This window comes from Macrotis lagotis, chromosome 6 (assembly GCF_037893015.1).
Source record: "Macrotis lagotis isolate mMagLag1 chromosome 6, bilby.v1.9.chrom.fasta, whole genome shotgun sequence".
NCBI lineage: Eukaryota > Metazoa > Chordata > Mammalia > Peramelemorphia > Peramelidae > Macrotis > Macrotis lagotis.
This window is the reverse complement of record NC_133663.1, coordinates 167288616-167308118: the sequence shown is the minus strand read 5'-3', so window position 1 is coordinate 167308118 and position 19503 is coordinate 167288616. Positions and strand designations below refer to the sequence as shown.

The 19503-nt window shown below is 35.0% G+C and overlaps 1 protein-coding gene across 1 annotated transcript in view; it reads right to left on the bottom strand.

Moving 5' to 3' along the window:
• ITGBL1 (integrin subunit beta like 1) overlaps window positions 1–19282 on the bottom strand; it is a 422854-nt gene extending 403572 nt beyond the window's left edge. Inside the window, exons 1-2 of the mRNA XM_074191980.1 lie at window positions 18955–19282; window positions 17331–17548 (exon numbers count right to left, since the gene is read on the bottom strand). Of these exons, the coding sequence (XP_074048081.1) occupies window positions 17331–17548; window positions 18955–19052 (316 nt within the window). The 5' untranslated portion in view covers window positions 19053–19282. The remainder of the gene's footprint in view (window positions 1–17330; window positions 17549–18954) is intronic.
• Between the last annotated feature and the right edge of the window lie 221 nt (window positions 19283–19503).

The following is a 19503-nucleotide window of genomic DNA, read 5'->3' as shown; positions in this document are numbered from 1 at the left end:
CAGCTTCCTGGTGGAACAAATGAATCTATACCAGATTTCTTTCACAGATAAGATACATTCTTGTAATTAACTTTATTATGCCTAAAAACTATTTACCCTGTTGTATCAATTGAATACACTGAGTGATTTACCTTACATTTCATTCCCAGGAGGAACTGTAATCTTAGCAGAAATTCCCTTGGGCTTTTTTCAGACTTCATCTATTCATAAAAGGTGAAGTTACAGCAGAGACATAAACTCCAGTAAATTAAAGATGCAGTCCAAGCCAGGACAAACATAGAATCTTGGAAAATATGTTTATCTATATAAGGGGGATCAATTCCCCAGTTCAAGAATTAAAATGTTTTTCTTATCTAAGACTTGACTCCCAAAAATGAAATTGTGATGTTTCTCTAAAATATATAGATCCAAATCCATTATTTCATCAGTCAATGTGAAAGACCTTCTGTGAATACAAATCAGCAAATATTCTTTAACTTAGACTTTGAGAGATGTTAGGAGTTGGACATGACTAAAATCCCCATGAGGGCAGTAGGTGACACAAAAGATAGATGCAAGGACTTGAGTTAAGAACTCATCTCCCTGATTCAAATCTGCTCTCAGACACTTACTAGCAATGTGACCTGAATAAATCATTTTACCTATTTGCCTCAGTTTCCTCATCTGTGAAAAGTGGAGAAGGTTTTGGCAAACCACTACAGTACATTTGCCAAGAAAATTCTCCAAAAAATTGAACACAAAAAAAAAATAGTTAACAACAACAGCAAAAGGATGAAGTTAAAGTATGATGAAGCTGAGTATGATTCTTTACTAATTCTGAAACCACTTCTATGCATTATGCAACATTTTTGTCTCAAATATATTATATAGGAAATAAGAATTAGATCTGTGATTCTCTTGGTTGGGAATTCTTAGGTGAGAAAACTCAATCAGTGCAGATTAAACCTTCTCTACAACTTAGTCTTTTTTTTTGCAACTTAGTCTTAAAGAGTTGACTACAGCACTGAGAATTTAAATGATTTGCTCAGGGTCATAAAGCAAGTATGTGTCAGTTTGTCTTACAGTCAAAAAGACGTGGGTTCAAAACCTATGTCTAATACCTTTTACTCTAGTAAAAAAATGTAAACGTGTTGTTATACTACCAAAACTAATGTTCCATTTTTATATAAATACATTTATGTATATGTGTGTATAGAAACATATATCCATGTATGCACATGCATATATAAACATTTACACAGAGAAATCGATATTGATTACATTATATATATATATATATTTTTGTTTATGTATTCGTGTGTGTGTGTGTGTGTGTGTGTGTGTGTGTGTTCGTGTGTGTGTGCACATGGTTGCTAGCTAGAATTCTGTGACAAACACTAAAGGGAGAAATGGGGGAAGAAAAGAAGAGGAAGAATTTTGAGTTTCATAGAAAATGGATCTGAGACTTAAAGTTTTTTTTTAATTTTGGTTTTTACAAGGCAATGAGGTTAAAGTGACTTGCCAAAGGTCAAACAGCTAGGTAATTATTGTCTGAGGGCAGATTTGAACTCAGGTCCTTCTGACTCCAGGGCTGGTGCTTTATCCACTGTGTCACCTAGCTGATTTAAAGCTTTTAATAAAGAAATTATAAACTGGAATAGAATGAAATTAGCAGTATGAGAAGGAAAAACATACAATAGCAACAAAATTGTAAAGACAAGCAACTATTAAAGCAGTTAAGAACTATAATCATTTCAATGACCATTCTTTATTATAGAGGATTTATGATAAACATAGTGATGGATTCAAGGTACAGAATGAGATTTCACACATACATACACACACACACTTACACAAACATACATACATATATACATATATATATAAACATATATACATTCATACATAAATGCAAACAATAGATTTGTGTTCATTAAAAAAAGGAAATCATCTAATGTTTATTAAGAGAGAAACTTACATGAACACCAAGAAGGAAAATATAAAAGCACTATGAAAGCTGGTCCTAGCACAGGAATTTGAAGAAATGAATAGAGTGACAATCTGATTTGTATGATTAAACTGCTCCTCATGGTGGGGGTAGAGAAAGGTTTCTATCCTTTCTCTTCAGCTGCAAGTAGTATCAATGTCCAGGGTTGGGAATGCACAAATGTTGAGTCCCTGTTCAGATGTCATATATTGAGTCCCTTTCTGGACTCTGCTTAACTTTCCCAGGAGAGTGTTGAGAGAGCAGGAGACAAGGAAGACAGGTTCTCCCTTTTACACCAAGGTCTCTATTTATTCACCAGAATACAAGTGCTTAAGTATCCTTCCCAGTCCCTAATCCACTCCCACTCCTGGGGCACTTAGTCAAACAATATTCTGGTGCTCAAGGGCACCAGGTGATAAAGATTCCCACTCACAACAGTCTTTTTTTTAGGTTTTTGCTAGGCAATGGGGTTAAGTGGCTTGCCCAAGGCTACACAGCCTGGTAATTATTAAGTGTCTGAGGCTGCATTTGAACTCAGGTACTCCTGACTCCAGGGCCGGTGCTCTATCCACTGTGGCACCTAGCCGTCCCTAACAACGGTTCTAACACAGAAGTAAATCAACAAATATTGAATATTTATTTCAGTAGAGGTGTAAGTAAAGTGGGATGCAAAGCTGTAGATTAATTCAGTAATAAAGCTCTTCAGGATAAAAAACAGCATCTAGGGACTTAAGTATATCATCTGCCTATCCAGGGCTAGAAGATTAAAGATCACTCATATTGCCTTGTCACAAAATCATCGTCAGGTCCTCAGGATGTGGGAGAATCTCAGGATGTGGGCAAAGAAGTGCTTCACAATGATCTAAGATCAAGATATCAGCTTGAAAGTATGAGGATCTAAGGAAGAGGAACCTAATTTGGTGTAAATGAAGATATGTCCACACTTAGAAATAATTTAACAAACTTTGAAGTGAAGAATTTTAGAATTAGGAACACAAATGGCCTGAAGAAATGTATTCTAATACCAGGCCAGGTCTTGCCAGAGGCTACAATGTGATGCTGGCAGAATATTTTAGCCCAAGTATATTTGTCTGCTGTGATAATGATTCCAATAGTGAAAGGCCAGAAGAAAGAGAAGGATCTTTAGAAAGAGGAAGTTATTACATGGTATTAAATAAACAACAGCCAGATGCATGACATTCCAAGGTCTAGAAATATAGGTCATCAACACAGGATCTCTAAGACATGAAGAAATTGAGGGCATTTAAAACAGCAAGTGGTTAATTATGGGAATTGAGTGAACCATAGTGACTCCATTTTGTGACTCAATTCTGGAGCTAGTTCAAGCTTCGTTTCCATTCTATCACAGGTCTAGTCCATCTGTCCCAAAAGAAAACTTTATTCAATTGTAGGAATTGGGAGGAAAAACCCTGTGTAGCTAGCAACCTGGACCATCTCCACCTTTTGCTTAGAGATCCTTGTGGTTATTCTGACTTGGGTTATGCTGACCAGAAAAGCAGTAAGCTCTGAAGAGTGATACAAGTAGCTTTTTTCACAGTCATATCTAAAATAACTCATATGTCTTATTTGAATATTGGTCTCATAGTGTTCAATCACTTACTGTTTCAATGTTCATTTAATTAAATACAGACACTTGGGGTGAGGAGGAATGAGATATCTGCCTTTCTGATTAGGGGAAATTCTCTCTCTCTCTCTCTCTCTCTCTCTCCCCCCCCCCCAACTTGGAAATTCCCTAATCTTCCAATTGGAAATCAAATTATATAATTTGGGACCTTGGTTGTTTCCTTTAATTAATTAGCCTCATCTGATTGTTTTTTTCATGTGTAAGAATCTGTCTTCACCCCCCCCCCCCCCCGTATTTGGGGTCCAGTACTAAAACTGAGGAAGGTTCTTACTCCGAATTTGTTTGGCAATTGGCACGTATGGCTTAATAAATCAATATTCTTGGAAATTCTGACCTTTGTTTCCTTGGTCATTTCATCTTTCACCTGCCACAGAAACAATGAACAAAGCAATTAATTCTGGATACAGATGTAGAAAGATACAGGTGGTTCCCAACCTGACAGGTTATTCTTAATTCTCTGAATTAATATTTGAGGTTAACTCCAATCACCTGAAGAAACTGGATAGCTCCATTATTCTAGCATTTTCTTATTGGAATAAATATACAAAACTAACAAATCAAAAAGTATGAAACATATACTATGTGTCAGACAATATGCTGGAGTTACAAAAAAGAAAACATAATAATTCTTGCCTTCAATGACCTTATACACACATAAGTCACTGTGTTCTCCTGGCTAGACAATTTGAATTTGCTGGTCTGACTTCTTGTTTTGCCACTGAGTGGAACAGCACTGAGCTTGGACACAGGAAGACTTGAGTTCAATCTGACTTCATATACTTACAAATCATGTGATCTTGGATAAGTAATTTAGCCTTTTTTCTGACTCAGTTCCCTCAACTGTAAAGTAGGAATAATATCACCAGTCTTCTAGGGTTGCTGTGAATATAAAAGAACTATATAAATATTAGTTATATGATAGAATAACCACTTTTGCTGTTGCCCTCCCAGCCTCTTTCTACTAGTCTGGCCATTAACCTTTATTTATTTAACAGAGCTGAGGCTAGACACTATATAAAAATTCAACTATGAAAATATAAATTTATAAAAGCATAGTGCATAGATTAGTTATAAATCTAAATCTGGAAGATATGGGTTCAAATCCTGGCTCTACAATGTATTATTTATATGGTCTTAGACAGCTCATTTCAGTTTTTTCTTCTGTGGTATTTGGAAGATTAGCATATGGTAAGCCCCCTTTTGGCCTTCTGATCTTAGGACTTAGAAAAAACTCTTTCAACATATTTTAGAAGAATGAGGACTAAAGAATCCTTTTACTCAATTCTCTTTTTCTCTTAACTCCCCCTTAGAGCACACAATTATATCAGCTTTATTTTCAGCAATTCTTGGTCCACAGCCTAGAAAAATCGAGCATGTCTTATAGAGCACCTGAGTCTACAAGGCTCTATGCTTTTATATACTTTGAAGAGTTCATGGAAAAGCCTATGCTTTGAAAACCTAAAAATAATATCAAAAATAAATTTGTATCCCTATGCCCAATTATATTTCATAGGAAACTTTACTCATCTGCCTTAATGTTAAGAATCAACAACTAAAAACCACCACTTGTAAACTTTGGCTAAAATAATATAATGATACAAATATGTCCTGCTAGTGCTTTCAAGCTTTGAAATGAACTGAACCCATGCCAGGATATTTCTGCAACTGGCAAGTTGCCTATGCCCCCAGGGCAGTACAGCAGAATTGTAGTCATGATAAAACAGGTACCTGGGGAGAAGAGAATCTCTAGCTCTTTGCTTCTTCCCTGGGTAGAAGGAACTTTTGACCTTTGAGTATGAACTGGAGTACAGCAAAAGCCTCCACAAAGTAGAGAGATGGAACACCAAAAGAATGCAATGAGTAAGGGAATAAGTGATGATAATAATGTGAAAGATAATAAACTCCAAAAGGAGTACTAAGTAAAATACAAATTAGACATGACATGCCTCTAAGTAAAATAGAAGAAAATGAAGGAAGATAATGGCTCCCCAAAAGAAGTTCAGGGAAAATCTTAGGAGGGTGAAATTACAAGAAATAGTAGAGTTGAAGTTCTTTTATTCACATTTTAAATAATTCCAAATAATCAATTTTTCTTCCTTCCTTCCCTCCCTTCCTCCCTCCCTCTATCCTTCCTACCTGTCTTCCTTCTTTTCTTCCTTTCTTCCTTCCTTCCCTCCTTTTTTTGCATCCTAGATAATAATTTGAGCTCATAATAATCCTAACAAACAAAAAGATTTTGAATCACTGAAAAAAGATTAATCAATCAACCAATAAAAAACCTAGACATGCAATGAAAAGATAGTAATCTCTGTCATCAAGAAGTTTGAATTCTGGGGTGGTTAGGTGGCGCTGTGGTTAAGCACCGGACCTGCAGTCAGGAGTACCTGGTTCAGTACCTGTCTCAGACACTTAATTACCTAGCGGTTTGGCCTTGGGCAAGCCACTTAACCTCATTTGCCTTGCAAAAACCTAAAAAAAAGAAGTTTGAATTCTAAGGGGGGGAGGACAAGATAGATGCATGTGTGTGTGTGTGTGTGTGTGTGTTCATGTAAGATATATGAGATGGTTGATATTATTTTTCCCATTTTACAGATGATGAAACTGAGGGCAAGAGAGGTTAAATGACTCGCCAGTACCACAATCCAGTAAATACCTAAGGAAGAATTTGAATTTAGATAATAATGACTCCAAATCCCTAACCATTATACCAACCTGCCTCCCAATTTAAGAAACTTGATTGTCTGCAATTTAAAAAAGAAAAAAATTAAATCAGTAAACAATTTAATAAGTAAAAAGCTTTCCAAAGAGAGCCATAAAAAATGAAGTGTGGTTAAAGTATATAGGCTAGCTTTGCAGTAAGAAGATCAAGTTCTGTCTCTGGGACATAACACTGTGTAGGCACAGGTAAAATATATCACCTCTTATTACCACAGGCAGCTCCCGAAAACTGTAAGTTTCTGGTCCATTTAGAAGAGTAGAGAGTTTCTCCACAGGATGCTTCAAAGTTGATGTAATTACAGTAACATACTAACCTTCTCCCCATACCATCTATAGAGATAGATAAATAAATGGATAGAAAGTCATAGACAGACAGTCACGAAAGATGAAATACTGATATGTGGATTTAAAAACTATCTTCAAGCTGTGAGATAGAGGAGTCAGTGCTAGTAAAAAGCACTCTAACTGGAAAAAAATCTGGAGGGATTTAGGAGATTTCAAGTCCAACAGTGAATGAATAGCAGGATATGGCAACCAAAAAAACCTAATACAATCTTAGGCTGTCTTAAAAGAGTCCTCAGGCTCTCCATCTTTTATTTATTACTTTTTTTTCTGTGAAACATTAAGTATTTATTAAGAGCCTAAGTGTGAGATACTTTATACTTAAAAATGTTCTCATAACTAGGGTTACAAAGACAAAAATGAAGTACCACCTCATCTTAAAGGAATTATTCTACAGAGGGAAAATGATTATGTGTCCATATAAGAGACTCATAATAAACACAAAATAGAGGAAAGATGATGTCAGGTTGGAGGGTGGATGAGGAAGGCATAAAATAGAAAGTATGATTTGAATTGATTGTTGAAAGAGAGAGATTCTAAGACATAGCATTGAGATAATAGCTCATTCTATGCATTGGGGACAATGCAAAGAAGGTAGGATGTTATATGTTAAAGATAAGAGATCCAATTAAGTCAATGGAGTATTTATAGGGGAGGGATGTGTAATAAATCTGGAAAAATAGACTGGATTGTGAAGGTCTTTAATGGACCAGTAGAGGAACACTTATTTTATCATAGAGGCAAGAGTCACTAAAGCTTCTTGAATAGTGATTGACATGGTCAGAATGTTGACTTGTTATATCATCTTGGTAACTATAAGGAGAGTGAATTGGAAAGAGAAGAAACTAGAAATAGGGAAACAATTTGGAGGCTAATCAATAATTCTGGTTAGGAGTGATCAAGGCTTGATCTAGTTCTTCATGAGTCAGATTCTTTTTTTATTTTTTAGATTTTTGCAGGGGAAATTGGGTTAAGTGGCTTGCCCAAGGCCACACAGCTAGTTAATTATTAAATGTCTGAGGTCAGATTTGAACTCAGGTATTCCTGACTCCAGGGCCAGTGCTCTATCCACTGTACCACCTTAGCCACCCTATGAGTCTGATTCTTAAATTTTCAGTGTGTGCATTTACAACCCTGAAACTTAAAAATACTGCTGTTTAAGTGATTATTTTAATTGACTATACATAAAAGTGATGAAGAGAATGTTAATTATAAAGATTACACTTTAAAAGCATGTAATAGGTACAATTTTTCCCTCTGAAGAGATGATTCTTAAACATCTACAAACACATTTCTACACAGAACAATGTATTTTACTAGACAAATAATAAAATTCAAAGGGATGATGATTGGATCCTATATCAAACTAAAAAAATTCTGTGGGAGATTCCTGAGTTATAAAACAATTGGAAATTGAAAAAAAGTGATTAACTCTTCATGGTGTATATGCGAATTGAAACCTGTTTCTGTTCTTTACCTAATGCTCCCCAGATGAGAAACCTATAATCAAGGATTTAATTTTATGATGCATATAATATTTTTCCTCAGCTACAAAACCAAAATATTCATTTGATCATGACCTTTCATGTCCCTGATGCAATCAGACAAATAAACTTCAAGAAAGATAATGAGTCACTTTCATTGTAAGACATGCCCCTTAAAAGAACAAGTCAGACTTGGTATAAATTTTATGTTTCATTATCACAATATCAATATAGCTTTTAAGGGACATTATTATAGGAATTCCCAACTTTTGAGAGAGGATTATAAGAAGATATTAAAGTTTGCTCAGAAATTTCCAAGCTCCTGAAATTTCTCCCACTGAAGAGACAGAGCATGTCAAAGTGAGCATACAGTGGAAGACAATTAAGAGGACCTCAGGAAAAAATCCTGCTTCCCAGAGCAAAGATTCTACCTGAGTAGGGAGCAAACACTTCCTTATATGCTATTGAAAGAAGAAAAAATAAGCTCTGAGGACAATTGGATCAGGCCTTAGGAGCTTCCACCTCACAGACAGTGTAAGGATCAGACAGCTGAGCAGGGGAAGATGGAAGGACTCTCCACAATCATTGGATTCCAGGTCCAATTATACTGACTAGACAAAATTCTCAGGCTGTGGTTAGACCAAGTGATGTTCTGTCCTTCATTCTCAAAGAGACCTATGACATCAGGGAGATGATGCCATGAAAAAACACATGAATTGGATTTGAGTGAAGTGGGGCTGTGCTAAGTCACTTTCTCCTCCAAAAACCATCTGGACCCAGTGACCAGATGACTGGAGATGGTCATCAGGATTAAGTGACTTGTCCAAGGTCACAAGACCAGTGCTCTATGCACTGTGCAACCTAACTGCCCTTGAGAAGTGAAGTGAGTTCAGTAACCAAGTCATGGTGTTCCTGCTGGCAGTGGACACCTGCAGTGGAGCCAGTCCCTGGTGTAGTTTCAGAGAAGTGAAGAGAACTGAAGTTTGCAGACACAAAAGAGATTGCAGGGAACAAGAGCATTGATGTGACAGCACAGCTGAAGGGAGTTGCCCCCTTCCACACAAACCATAGCTCAGAAAATAGCAGTAAGAAGGACCTGAATCTTGGAACACTATTCCCCATCCCCTAGGTTTAGAGCCACTTAAAATAATAAACTGCTTAAAATAAAATTTAATTTAAAATAGCCTGACCATAGACTCTTACAGTGATGATAGAGATGATCTGGATTCATATTCAGAGGAAGATAGTGAAAGTTAAATGCTACTCCTAAATCAATATGTCAGATGATCACCAGAAATTTTAAAAAAGTTATTGGAAGAACTTAAGAACTTTAAAAATCAATTAAGGAAAATTATGGAAAAATTATGGGGAGAGGGAAGCCAAGAGCAATCCAAGAAAATTATAAGAAAGTCAAACCAAGAAATACTCTATCAGATCTTTGGAAAGGGGATAAATTTATGACCAAACAAGAATTAGAATACATTATAAACTGCAAAGTGAATGGTTTTGACTATATTGAATTTAAAATTTTTTTGCATTTAATAAAATCAATGCTGTCAAAACTAGAAGGAAAACAGAAAGCTGGGAAACAATCTTCATAATTAGGAGCTCTGATAAAGGTCTCATTTCTAAAATATAGAGAGAATTGCATTAAATTTATAAGGTTACAAGTCATTCCACAATTGATACATGGTCAAAGGATATGAATAGACAGTTTTCAAATGAAGAAATTAAAAGCTATATATATAATTATATGAAAAAAATTCTCCAAATCATTATTGATTAGGGAAATGCAAATTAAAATAACAATGAGATTTCACCTCACACCTATCAGATTGGCCAAGATGAGGAAAAGGGAAAAATAATCAATGTTGGAGAAGTTATGGAAGGATTGCTACACTGATGCATTGCTCGTGGAGTTGTGAACAGATCCAACCCTTCTGGAGAGCAATATGGAACTATGCCCAAAGAGCAATGGACCTGTTCATTGTAGGATTATCAACCTTGATGGAAGCAGCTCTTCTCAGCAGTTCAGAGACATAGTGGACAGGCTATGGACAATGTTATCTCCATCCAGGGAAAAACAAACAAAAAATAATCCTTCAGAATCTGATGAACACTTTATAAAAATTATCTTTTAGGTATTTCTTTCCATTAATCCTATTTCCTCATACTGAAAATGACTAATCTGTAAATAAGTTTAACAGAAATGTGTATGTAAAATAACCTGAATGGGAAGGGAGTGGAAAGGAAATTTTGTAACTTAAAAATATACATGGGAATATGGATGGAAAAAATAAATAAATATGTAAATAAAAAGAAAGTCAAGCAATTGGAAAAACAGATCCAAAACCTTTGAGAAGAAGATTACTTCACAATGACTAGAATTGGAAAAGGGGACACTAATGTGTTATAAAGATAGCAAGAAATAATGATATAGAAGAGAATGTGAAACATCTTATTAGAAAAACAACTTATCTAGAGAACAGATCAAGAAGAGACAATATGAATAATGTTGGACTATCTGAAAGTTATAGTCAGAAAAAGAGTTTTGATATGATTTTATATGAAATTATTAAGGTATATTGCCCTAAAGTTTTAGAATAAGAAACAGAAAATAGAAATAGAAAAATCTACTAATACTCACTTAAAAAGATCCCTTGACAAAAACTTACAGAAATATAAAAGTCAAGTTTCAAAACTCCAAGGTTAAGAAGAAAATATTGCAAGCAAGAAGTAAAAATGATTTAAATACTGTAGAATACAATCAGGATCACACAAAATAAAGCAGCTACTATGTTAAAAGAATGTAGGTAAAAAAAAATTTTTAAACCCTAAGAAAAAAAGAATGTAGGTCTTAGAACATAATTTTAAAAGACAAAAGACATAGGGTTGTGACCAAAAATAATTTATCCAGCAAAATTGAGTATAATACTGAACAAAATAATGGATATTTAATGAACTGAAAGATTTTCAGGTAACTGTGACAAAAAAGACCAGAACTCAATGGAAAATTCAACCATATAAGATTCAAAAGAAATACAAAGTAAACATGAAAAACCAATTATAAGGGAATTAATAAGCTCAAACTGGTTACTTATGTGAAAATATCATTTCTTTTAAGACATTTCTTGGGTAGTTTGAAAGAAAGACTTGGCTGAGCACAGTAAGATGGGTCGATTAAAAAAATAAAATAAAAACTGGGTAGGAAGAGGTTAAAAGAGAGCAATTTCTCATACAAATAAGGAGAGGATGGAAGAAATGATAAAGAAGAAAGTGGGGTTGGAGAGCTGGCCACCACTGAAACCTTAGAAAGATGTGTTGATTAAAATTTATGAGGGGGGGAAAGGAAAGGATAAAGGAGAGACTCTAGATTAAGGAACAAGAGGGCAAGGTAGTGGTTAGTAGTAAATTAGATGCATAAGGAGGGATAGGGTAAACAGAGTAAGAAGGTAGTTTGGGAAAAATAAGATGGAGGAAAATATACAATTAGTATTTGTAACTTTGAATGAGAATGGATTCATTTACCTATAAAACAGAAATAGGAAGAATTAAAATCAGAATCTGACAATATATCTTTTACAAAAAAATCCAATTAAAAATAAAACATACAGAGTTAAAAAATAAAGATCCAGAGAAGAATTTATTATGCCTCAACTGATGTTAAAAAAAACAGGGGTAGCAAATCAGAAGTTAAAGCTAAATTAGATTTAATTTAAAGAGATAAACAGGGAACCTACATTGAGTGTCAATCAATATTATTCATTATTATTTTAGAAATGCTAGCAAGTAAGAGAAAGGGAAGAAATGGAAGGAATCAGAATGGAAAATTAGGTAATTATCCCTTTTTGAAGACAATAAGATACAATTGGAAAATCAAAAAGAATTAACCAAAATTAGTTGAAAAAATTAATAGTCTTAGAAAAGTAGTAGGAGATAAAATAAACCCATATAAATCATCAGCATTTTTATATATCACCAACAAAATCCTGCAAGAAGAGACAGAAAGAGATTGCATTTAAAAAAAGTGTAGATAATAAAAAAAATACCTAAGAACATACCTGCCCAAACAGACCCAGGAACTACATGAACATGACTGTAAAATATTCTTTATTCAAACAAAATCAGATTTAAATAACTGGACAAATATTAATTGTTCGAGAGTAGGCAAAGCCAGTATAATAAAAGTGACAATTTTACCTAATTTATCTAATGACATTCCAATTAAATAACTAAAAAAATTTTACTGAGTTAGAAAGAATAAAAATAACATTGATTTGGAAGACCAAAATGTCAAGAATTTCATAAGAAATAATGAGGAAAATGTAAAGGACCCCAAACTCTACAGTAACTATCAAGACTATCTGATACAGGGTAAGACATGGAAAGGTAGATCAGTGAATCAAAGTAGACATACAATACATGTTGTAACCTTGTGTCTGACAAATGTAAAGATTTTAGTTTTGGGATTAAGAATGTGCTATTGGTAAAATTTGCTGGAAAACTGAAAAGCAATTGGACAGAAATTAGGCATAGACCAACAGTTTAAACCATGTATCAAGATAAGATAAAAATGGATACATGAGCTAAATATAAAGAGAGATATGGCAAGAAAATTAAAAGAAAGAATATAACCTATCAAACTCATGCACAGAAGAATTCCTGAATAGAGAGCATTGTGAAGTGTAGAAATGAACAATTTTGATTATATTGTTTTAAAAAAATCTTATACAATTAAAACCAATGTAGCCATGAGCGGCTAGGTGGTGCAGTGGTTAGAGCACCGACCCTGGAGTCAGGAGTACCTGAGTTCAAATCCGGCCTCAGACACTTAATAATTACCTAGCTGTGTGGCCTTGGGCAAGCCACTTAACACCACTGCCTTGCAAAAACAAAACAAAACAAAACAAAAAACAATGTAGCCAAGATTAGAAGAAAGGCAAAAAATTGGGGGATGGGGGAATTGCATAGTCCCTTAGATAAAGGTGTCATTTCTCAAATATAAGAACTTTGTCAAAATCATAAGAATATGAATAATTCCCCAATGGATAAATTATCAAAAGAAGTGAACGAGAAATTTTTCAAGGAAGAAATAAAATCTATATAGAATGATATGGAGAAATGTTCTAAATCATTATTGATGAAAGAATTACAAACTAATACAACTGAGAAATCTCTTGTGCCTATTAGATTTAATAGAAGGTTTTTGATTGGAAATGGCTAAACAAGTTATTGAATATTATTGTGATGAAAATACCATGGTGCTATAAGAAATGATGAGCTGGTCAAGTTTAGAAAAACATGGAAAGATTTGAACTTATGAAAGAAGATGCTATCTACTAGGGGGAAAAGGTCATAATCAAAAATATATATAACCTATAGTTTTATATATTTATTATACATATATTATAAATAATATATACATATGTATATGAATGGATGGATTGGGAAATATATGGATACACATATATTCATATTTAATTGTAATCTTCTCTAGGACATGGTGAGGAAAAGGTAGGAAAAAAGTGCACAGCAAAGAACAAAAGAAAACAGAAGAAAGCATAAAAATGCTAGATAGTTTAAAAAAATGTATAATACTTATTACATAGTTTTTCCCAAAAAAAGCAAATAGTCTAAAATTGAAATTTATATGTGAATCCTCACTTTATATTCTGCTGTATAGTAAAAAATGTTCTTTTTTCTTGTTTTATATTTAAGTTTAAAATGAATAAAAAACTTAAAATTAAAAAAATTCTGATTTTAGTGTAAAAGTTGCCTGTGTCTCACTAATTCCAGAAGCTAAGCAGGACCTTAGTGGAATGTATGAAACATTAACATATTTAAGGTGCTTGTTCTAGATATCTACTTATAGACTCACTTTCTGGAGCTATCTTGGCCCAAATGAGACTTCCAACAATTGGATTGCCATTCTCTAAGTTTTTACTAGAATATAGAGACACAAATTGGTGTAAAAAAGTTTGATTGATTTTATCAGAAAGAAATGTCCACTACATACAGATAAATACAGTCTTCTGAACACTTTCTCATGGTATGTTATCTCCTATTAATATCAAGCTACTTTACTTACAAAAAAAATTAAAACACACACACACACACACACACACAAAACAATTCAGAACTGGAGCTTTAACTTTCCCAATTTAGATAACAAAGCCAGCTCAGATTCTTTCACTGTTAAGTGAGGATAGTTATCAAATGTTTTTTAATAATCTTTTAATAATCCATTGAGGACTTCTCAGATTCAACTCTCACTTTCTCAATAAAATAAAACCAAATCTAAAAAAAGTGTTAAGAACTCATGATATTAGAGAAGGAAATGCCACAGACAATAAAAACCACATAGCAATAGGATTTGGAATGAAATAGGAGATATATAGTTTCCTTCCAAATAGCTACCCTCAATAATACTCTGCTTTCTGAAAAGTTAGAAAGTTAAAATAACAAACCGTGGCACATCATATTTTAAAGGATTGAGACTGGGTTCTGCATAGAGAAAATAGCCTGTCCAGGAGCACCTGTATTCTAATTATTTGCATGACTACTTTTTCCACTGCTGAGAAGTCTGCATATAAAATCCCTTCTCCGTGAGAATACCAGGAGGTCCTTGATGCCAACCATAGGCATTTTTTGTTATAAACTGCTCTTGATATTCTTGTGTTAGTATTGGACTTCTTATTCTTAGCTACATTGTTGCTAAAGAAAGTTGCTCTTTTTTTCCTACCAGACTTGCCAAACCCGCTGTTTGGAATGCATTTGTGTTATCCTTTTACTAACGGAATTCCTGTAACATTCACAATGACCTAATTGAGGCTCTTGGCCTCAAAAAATGACACGTTTATGAAAAACTAAGAAAGAGGTTAGAGGCGGTCCCTTAGCAGGAAGGATTATTCTGACCCTTTTTCCTATCAATCCTGAACCTCTTAAGAGAACAAAAATAAAGTATGTAAGAAGAATTTGATTTCATACCCTTCCCAGTTTTCTTTAAAACACTGACCATATTTCAAACAGAAGCAGTTCAAAGGATAAAATGGCAATATTGCTTATATTTAACGTTATATGAATTCTAACCTACATTACAAACATTCATTTTAATCTGGGCCATAATGTGGTGGGTGGAGTGAAATGAGTATCAATGTCTTTGAGCTATAAGACATAAGTTCAAAACCCAGTACTATAACTACTGTAGTTTATAATATTTCAAAGAATTGAAACAGTATTAACTTCCTGGACAGTAGCCCCTTTGCTCCTTTCACTCATTTTCATAACTATTTTTCCTACTTCTGAGTGTCCCTCATATGAAGTTCTACTTTCATGAACTGCATGTATAAACTTAGACAAATCACTCAGTATCTAATACTGCTTAGTCTCCTCATCAGTCTTAATGTCCTATCCAATTGGAGATCTATAGTCTTAAGTTCTATATGGCTTAAGAATGAGTAGGAAACTCAGAAATTAAAGATAAAGGAAAACTAGAAATCTAAAGTAAATGAAATGAAATTGTTGCTAATTTCTTAGTTAAAATATAATCCTAGGCAGACAAAAATAAACTGTTCTGACTTCTGGAGTAGGTGCCTCAAATCTTTTCCTGTGGCAAGGGAAATCTTTCCCTGTGAGGCAGGGAGGGGAAAACTCTGAAAGAGACTTCAGAAGGGCACACATCAAGAACATTATTCTTCCCAGCAAAGGGAGCAGAGCCAAGAGAACAATGTACTCATCAACAGCATTATGAGATGAACAACCTTGATGGAAGCAGCTCCCTCGACAGTTCAGAGAGCAAGGACAACTGTATTTGACTGGTTATGAACAATATTATCCCCAACCAGAAGAAGAAAAACAAAACAAAGCACACACACAAAAACCAACACTTCAGAATATGGTGAATACTGTATCTCTTTCCTGCAAATCTAATGCCTCATGCCAAAAATTACTAATTTGTAAAAATTTTTAACAAAATATATATGTAAAATGCTAACCTGACTGTTCCTTGCTGAGGGGAGGGGAGTAGGAAGGGAGGGTAGAGGGAAATTTTGTAACTTGGAAATATGCATGTATGATGAAATATAATAAATCTATTTTAAAATTTTTTAAAAGAACATTATTCTGTGAGAAGGAAGAGAAGGAGGAGGAGGAGAAGGGAGAGGAGGAAAAAAGGAGGAGGGGGAAGTGGGGAGACAAGTCACCTAAATGTCTATAACATAATTGCTGAAGAGGACTCTCTAAGGGCAGGTGAAGAAAGGGGCAGGGTGGATCATGACTGGAGAAGACTTCACCTACTGTGAGGAAGTATCTGAATTTTTCCCATTTGAACTAATATTGCTATGTAAAGATTAGCAGTGGCAGTCTAGTGGAAAGATAATTGACCTTTATGCTAGTAAAACCTCAGTTTAAGTCTTACCCTTAACACATAGTGACTGTGTGACCCAGCACAAATCAGTTAACTTTTCCCTGAAACAGGGAAAACTTTAGGATTACAAACCACAGAAGAGCATTGATCAGGTCTGATTATAGAAACAATGAGAAAACCTGGATGTAAATTCCAGTAGTTTCTATGTGATAAAAAAAAAAAGTAAACCATATTTTCAGCATTTTTTAACTTTCAGATACTTTGGGTAAAATTTTCATTGCCCCACCAGTTAAGGGTGGGGACTCAGATGCTATTCATATTTCATGAACTGGATTTCTTATTCAAAATAATAAAAATTCCATTAAATCAAAGATTCATCAATAGGTTGTTGAATTTTGTCCAAAATGAGAACCACAAACAGGAAAGCACTGAGCCTGATAGGTTGATGTAGTGGGCAGATTTCTAGTTATACAAAATTTGTCTATCAAAGTTTGAGTTCAATGTGGAGGAAAGTCATTAAAATAAATGATTCCCAAAGGGACTAGGTAAATGACATCTTTATCAGTAACTGGAAAACTTTCTTTACTGACTATGAGTAACTCTTTCACACAAACACACTTAGGCCACAATGACAGAAGTCTCAGAAACCAATTACTCATCCAATATTTTCAAAGGCATTATAAGAAGAGTCAAGCGTGCTCACAGGTGAATCTGTTCTTCTAATGCTCTGAGCATGCATAATGACAAGGAAAGGCGCACTCTTTGTATCTTGACACTTCTCTTTGCTCTTATCCTATTCTAGTCCCTTACCTGCACAGGTCTCCCCATCGTAGGTTTCACATACCCATTCGTGGCACTCACAGAGAGGCCCCAGGTACATGCCAGGCTCTGTCACGTGACAGATGCAGACTCCACAATCACAGCGGCCCCGGCCATTGCACAGCTGACTCCCAGGTGGTTGTCCTGGTGCTCGGCACCTGCGTTCTGCCTCTGCCCGGGACAACCTACAGGTGGTACCTGGTCCATTCCTACATGGACAAAAACAATACCTGTCTATTAGGGCAGAGAATATTAGATATTTGTATCTTTGTTTCCTCTCTCTTTTCTTCACTGTTTCCCCCATGTCTTCTCACCCCCAGTTTTCCAATTTAAACAGATATGCCCAATGTAAAGAGTAGCAATGAATGAAGACTTGGAGAAATCTTTGAAAAGTCACGTAACTTGGAACACTGATCTTCCTGTGCAGAGTCAGGAGAGACTTTAATTATTTCTCTTGCTACATCTGTTACCCTAATTTTCCTTGCACAGTCTCAGGCCACCCCAGAGTGTTCATCACTTTCCTTGGATTATGTGGAGAGCAACAGTGACTGGTTGCCAAGGGCCACATTCACCATCCCCTAGGATGCATTGGTTTCTCAGAAGGTCTGCCCAGTGGCCTGGCAGCTCATGGATTTGCCTGGTTTCCTAGTGGGCTAAGGTAGCCCAGATTTCCCTAGCAGTCCTTGAATTGGAAGGCCAAGTCAGTAGCTGAAAGTGAAGAAATGTGTTTGCCCCTGAACTTTTATTTTTTTGTTTTTAATTTCACAGGCAAGTTTAAGTTTGAATAAATTAATCCAGTGTGTGACACTTGATTTTTTAAAATTTCCTTGAAAGCTTTTCAATTCCTCTTTGAAAACCAATGACAAATTAAAGATAAACTTTATTTGTGGTACAGAGTAAGAATAGAGCTAAAGTGACAAAGCTATTAATTCTTTTTTTGTTTGTTTGTTTTTTTAGTTTTTGCAAGGCAGTGGGGTTAAGTGGCTTGCCCAAGTCCACACAGCTAGGGAATTATTAAGTGTCTGAGACCAGATTTGAACTCAGGTACTCCTGACTTCAGGGCTGGTGCTCTATCCACCTCGCCACCTAGCCCCACCAAAGCTATTAATTCTTAAGGCATATTAAAAAAAAATTAGGCGTGAGAGAGAGTATAAATGTATTTAAATGATATAAATAGTAAAATATTTGCATTTTCAAAGTGCATCATATCTTTTGTAATTTAATGTATATTCACTGTGGAAATCTATTATTGTCATTAGGGGAAATTTTATTATAGACCTTTTAGATTGTCAGTTATCCTATTAAGCCTGCTTCATGACATATTTGAATCTGTTTAAAAATTAGTCTTTTAATAATGATAGCTTTTTTTATACATATTTCTCCATGTATTCTTATATGTGTATTTTACACACATATATTTGTACAGAGACAAAAAGCAATTTAGGAGTTAAAAGTCTGGAGTTAGAGAGAAAAATGAGAATAGGTTGAAAATGATTTTTCCTACTTTCAACTTGGGAACTTGTATAATTGGGATAACTTTAAGGTACAACTGGGACCTCCCACATCAAGTAACTGTCAACCACAAATGTCTTTTAGGATAACAAACCCAACTTACCTCAGGGATGGTGAGAAACCTTGGGGAAGAACTGATGACACAGTGAAGAAAAGGGATGAAAGCAGTAGTAAGAATTTGCTGAGCCCCTGTGTGTGCATGATGAGATATCCCAAGTAGTGAGGAGCAGGTCTGTCCTTCCACAAAGTAGGGGTAGCACAGGAGAAGGCTCCAGCAGCCAGGCAGGCAAACAGACAGACAGGAGAGCAGATAGACGACAGCCAGACACCTTGGTTTGAAAATGCCAGGGCTGGCCAACACGAACTTGAAGTTCTTCTCCGTGCTGCAAGTGCCTTTGATTAGCTGCCTGGAAGGATTTGGGCAGCAGCCGCACTCCTCTGGGCGGGATGTTAGTGCCAAACCCTAAAGTTTACAGTCTAGGCAGGGAAGTAATTAGAAACAGTTGTACAAGCAGATGGTTTATTTTGACATAAAAAGTGTCCTGTTCACAGATTTGAGAAAACTATCTAGTTCTTAAAGTACAGGCACTATAAATATTTGAAGAGAATATTTGGGAATAGCTTATATGAATGATTATGTTATATTATCAAT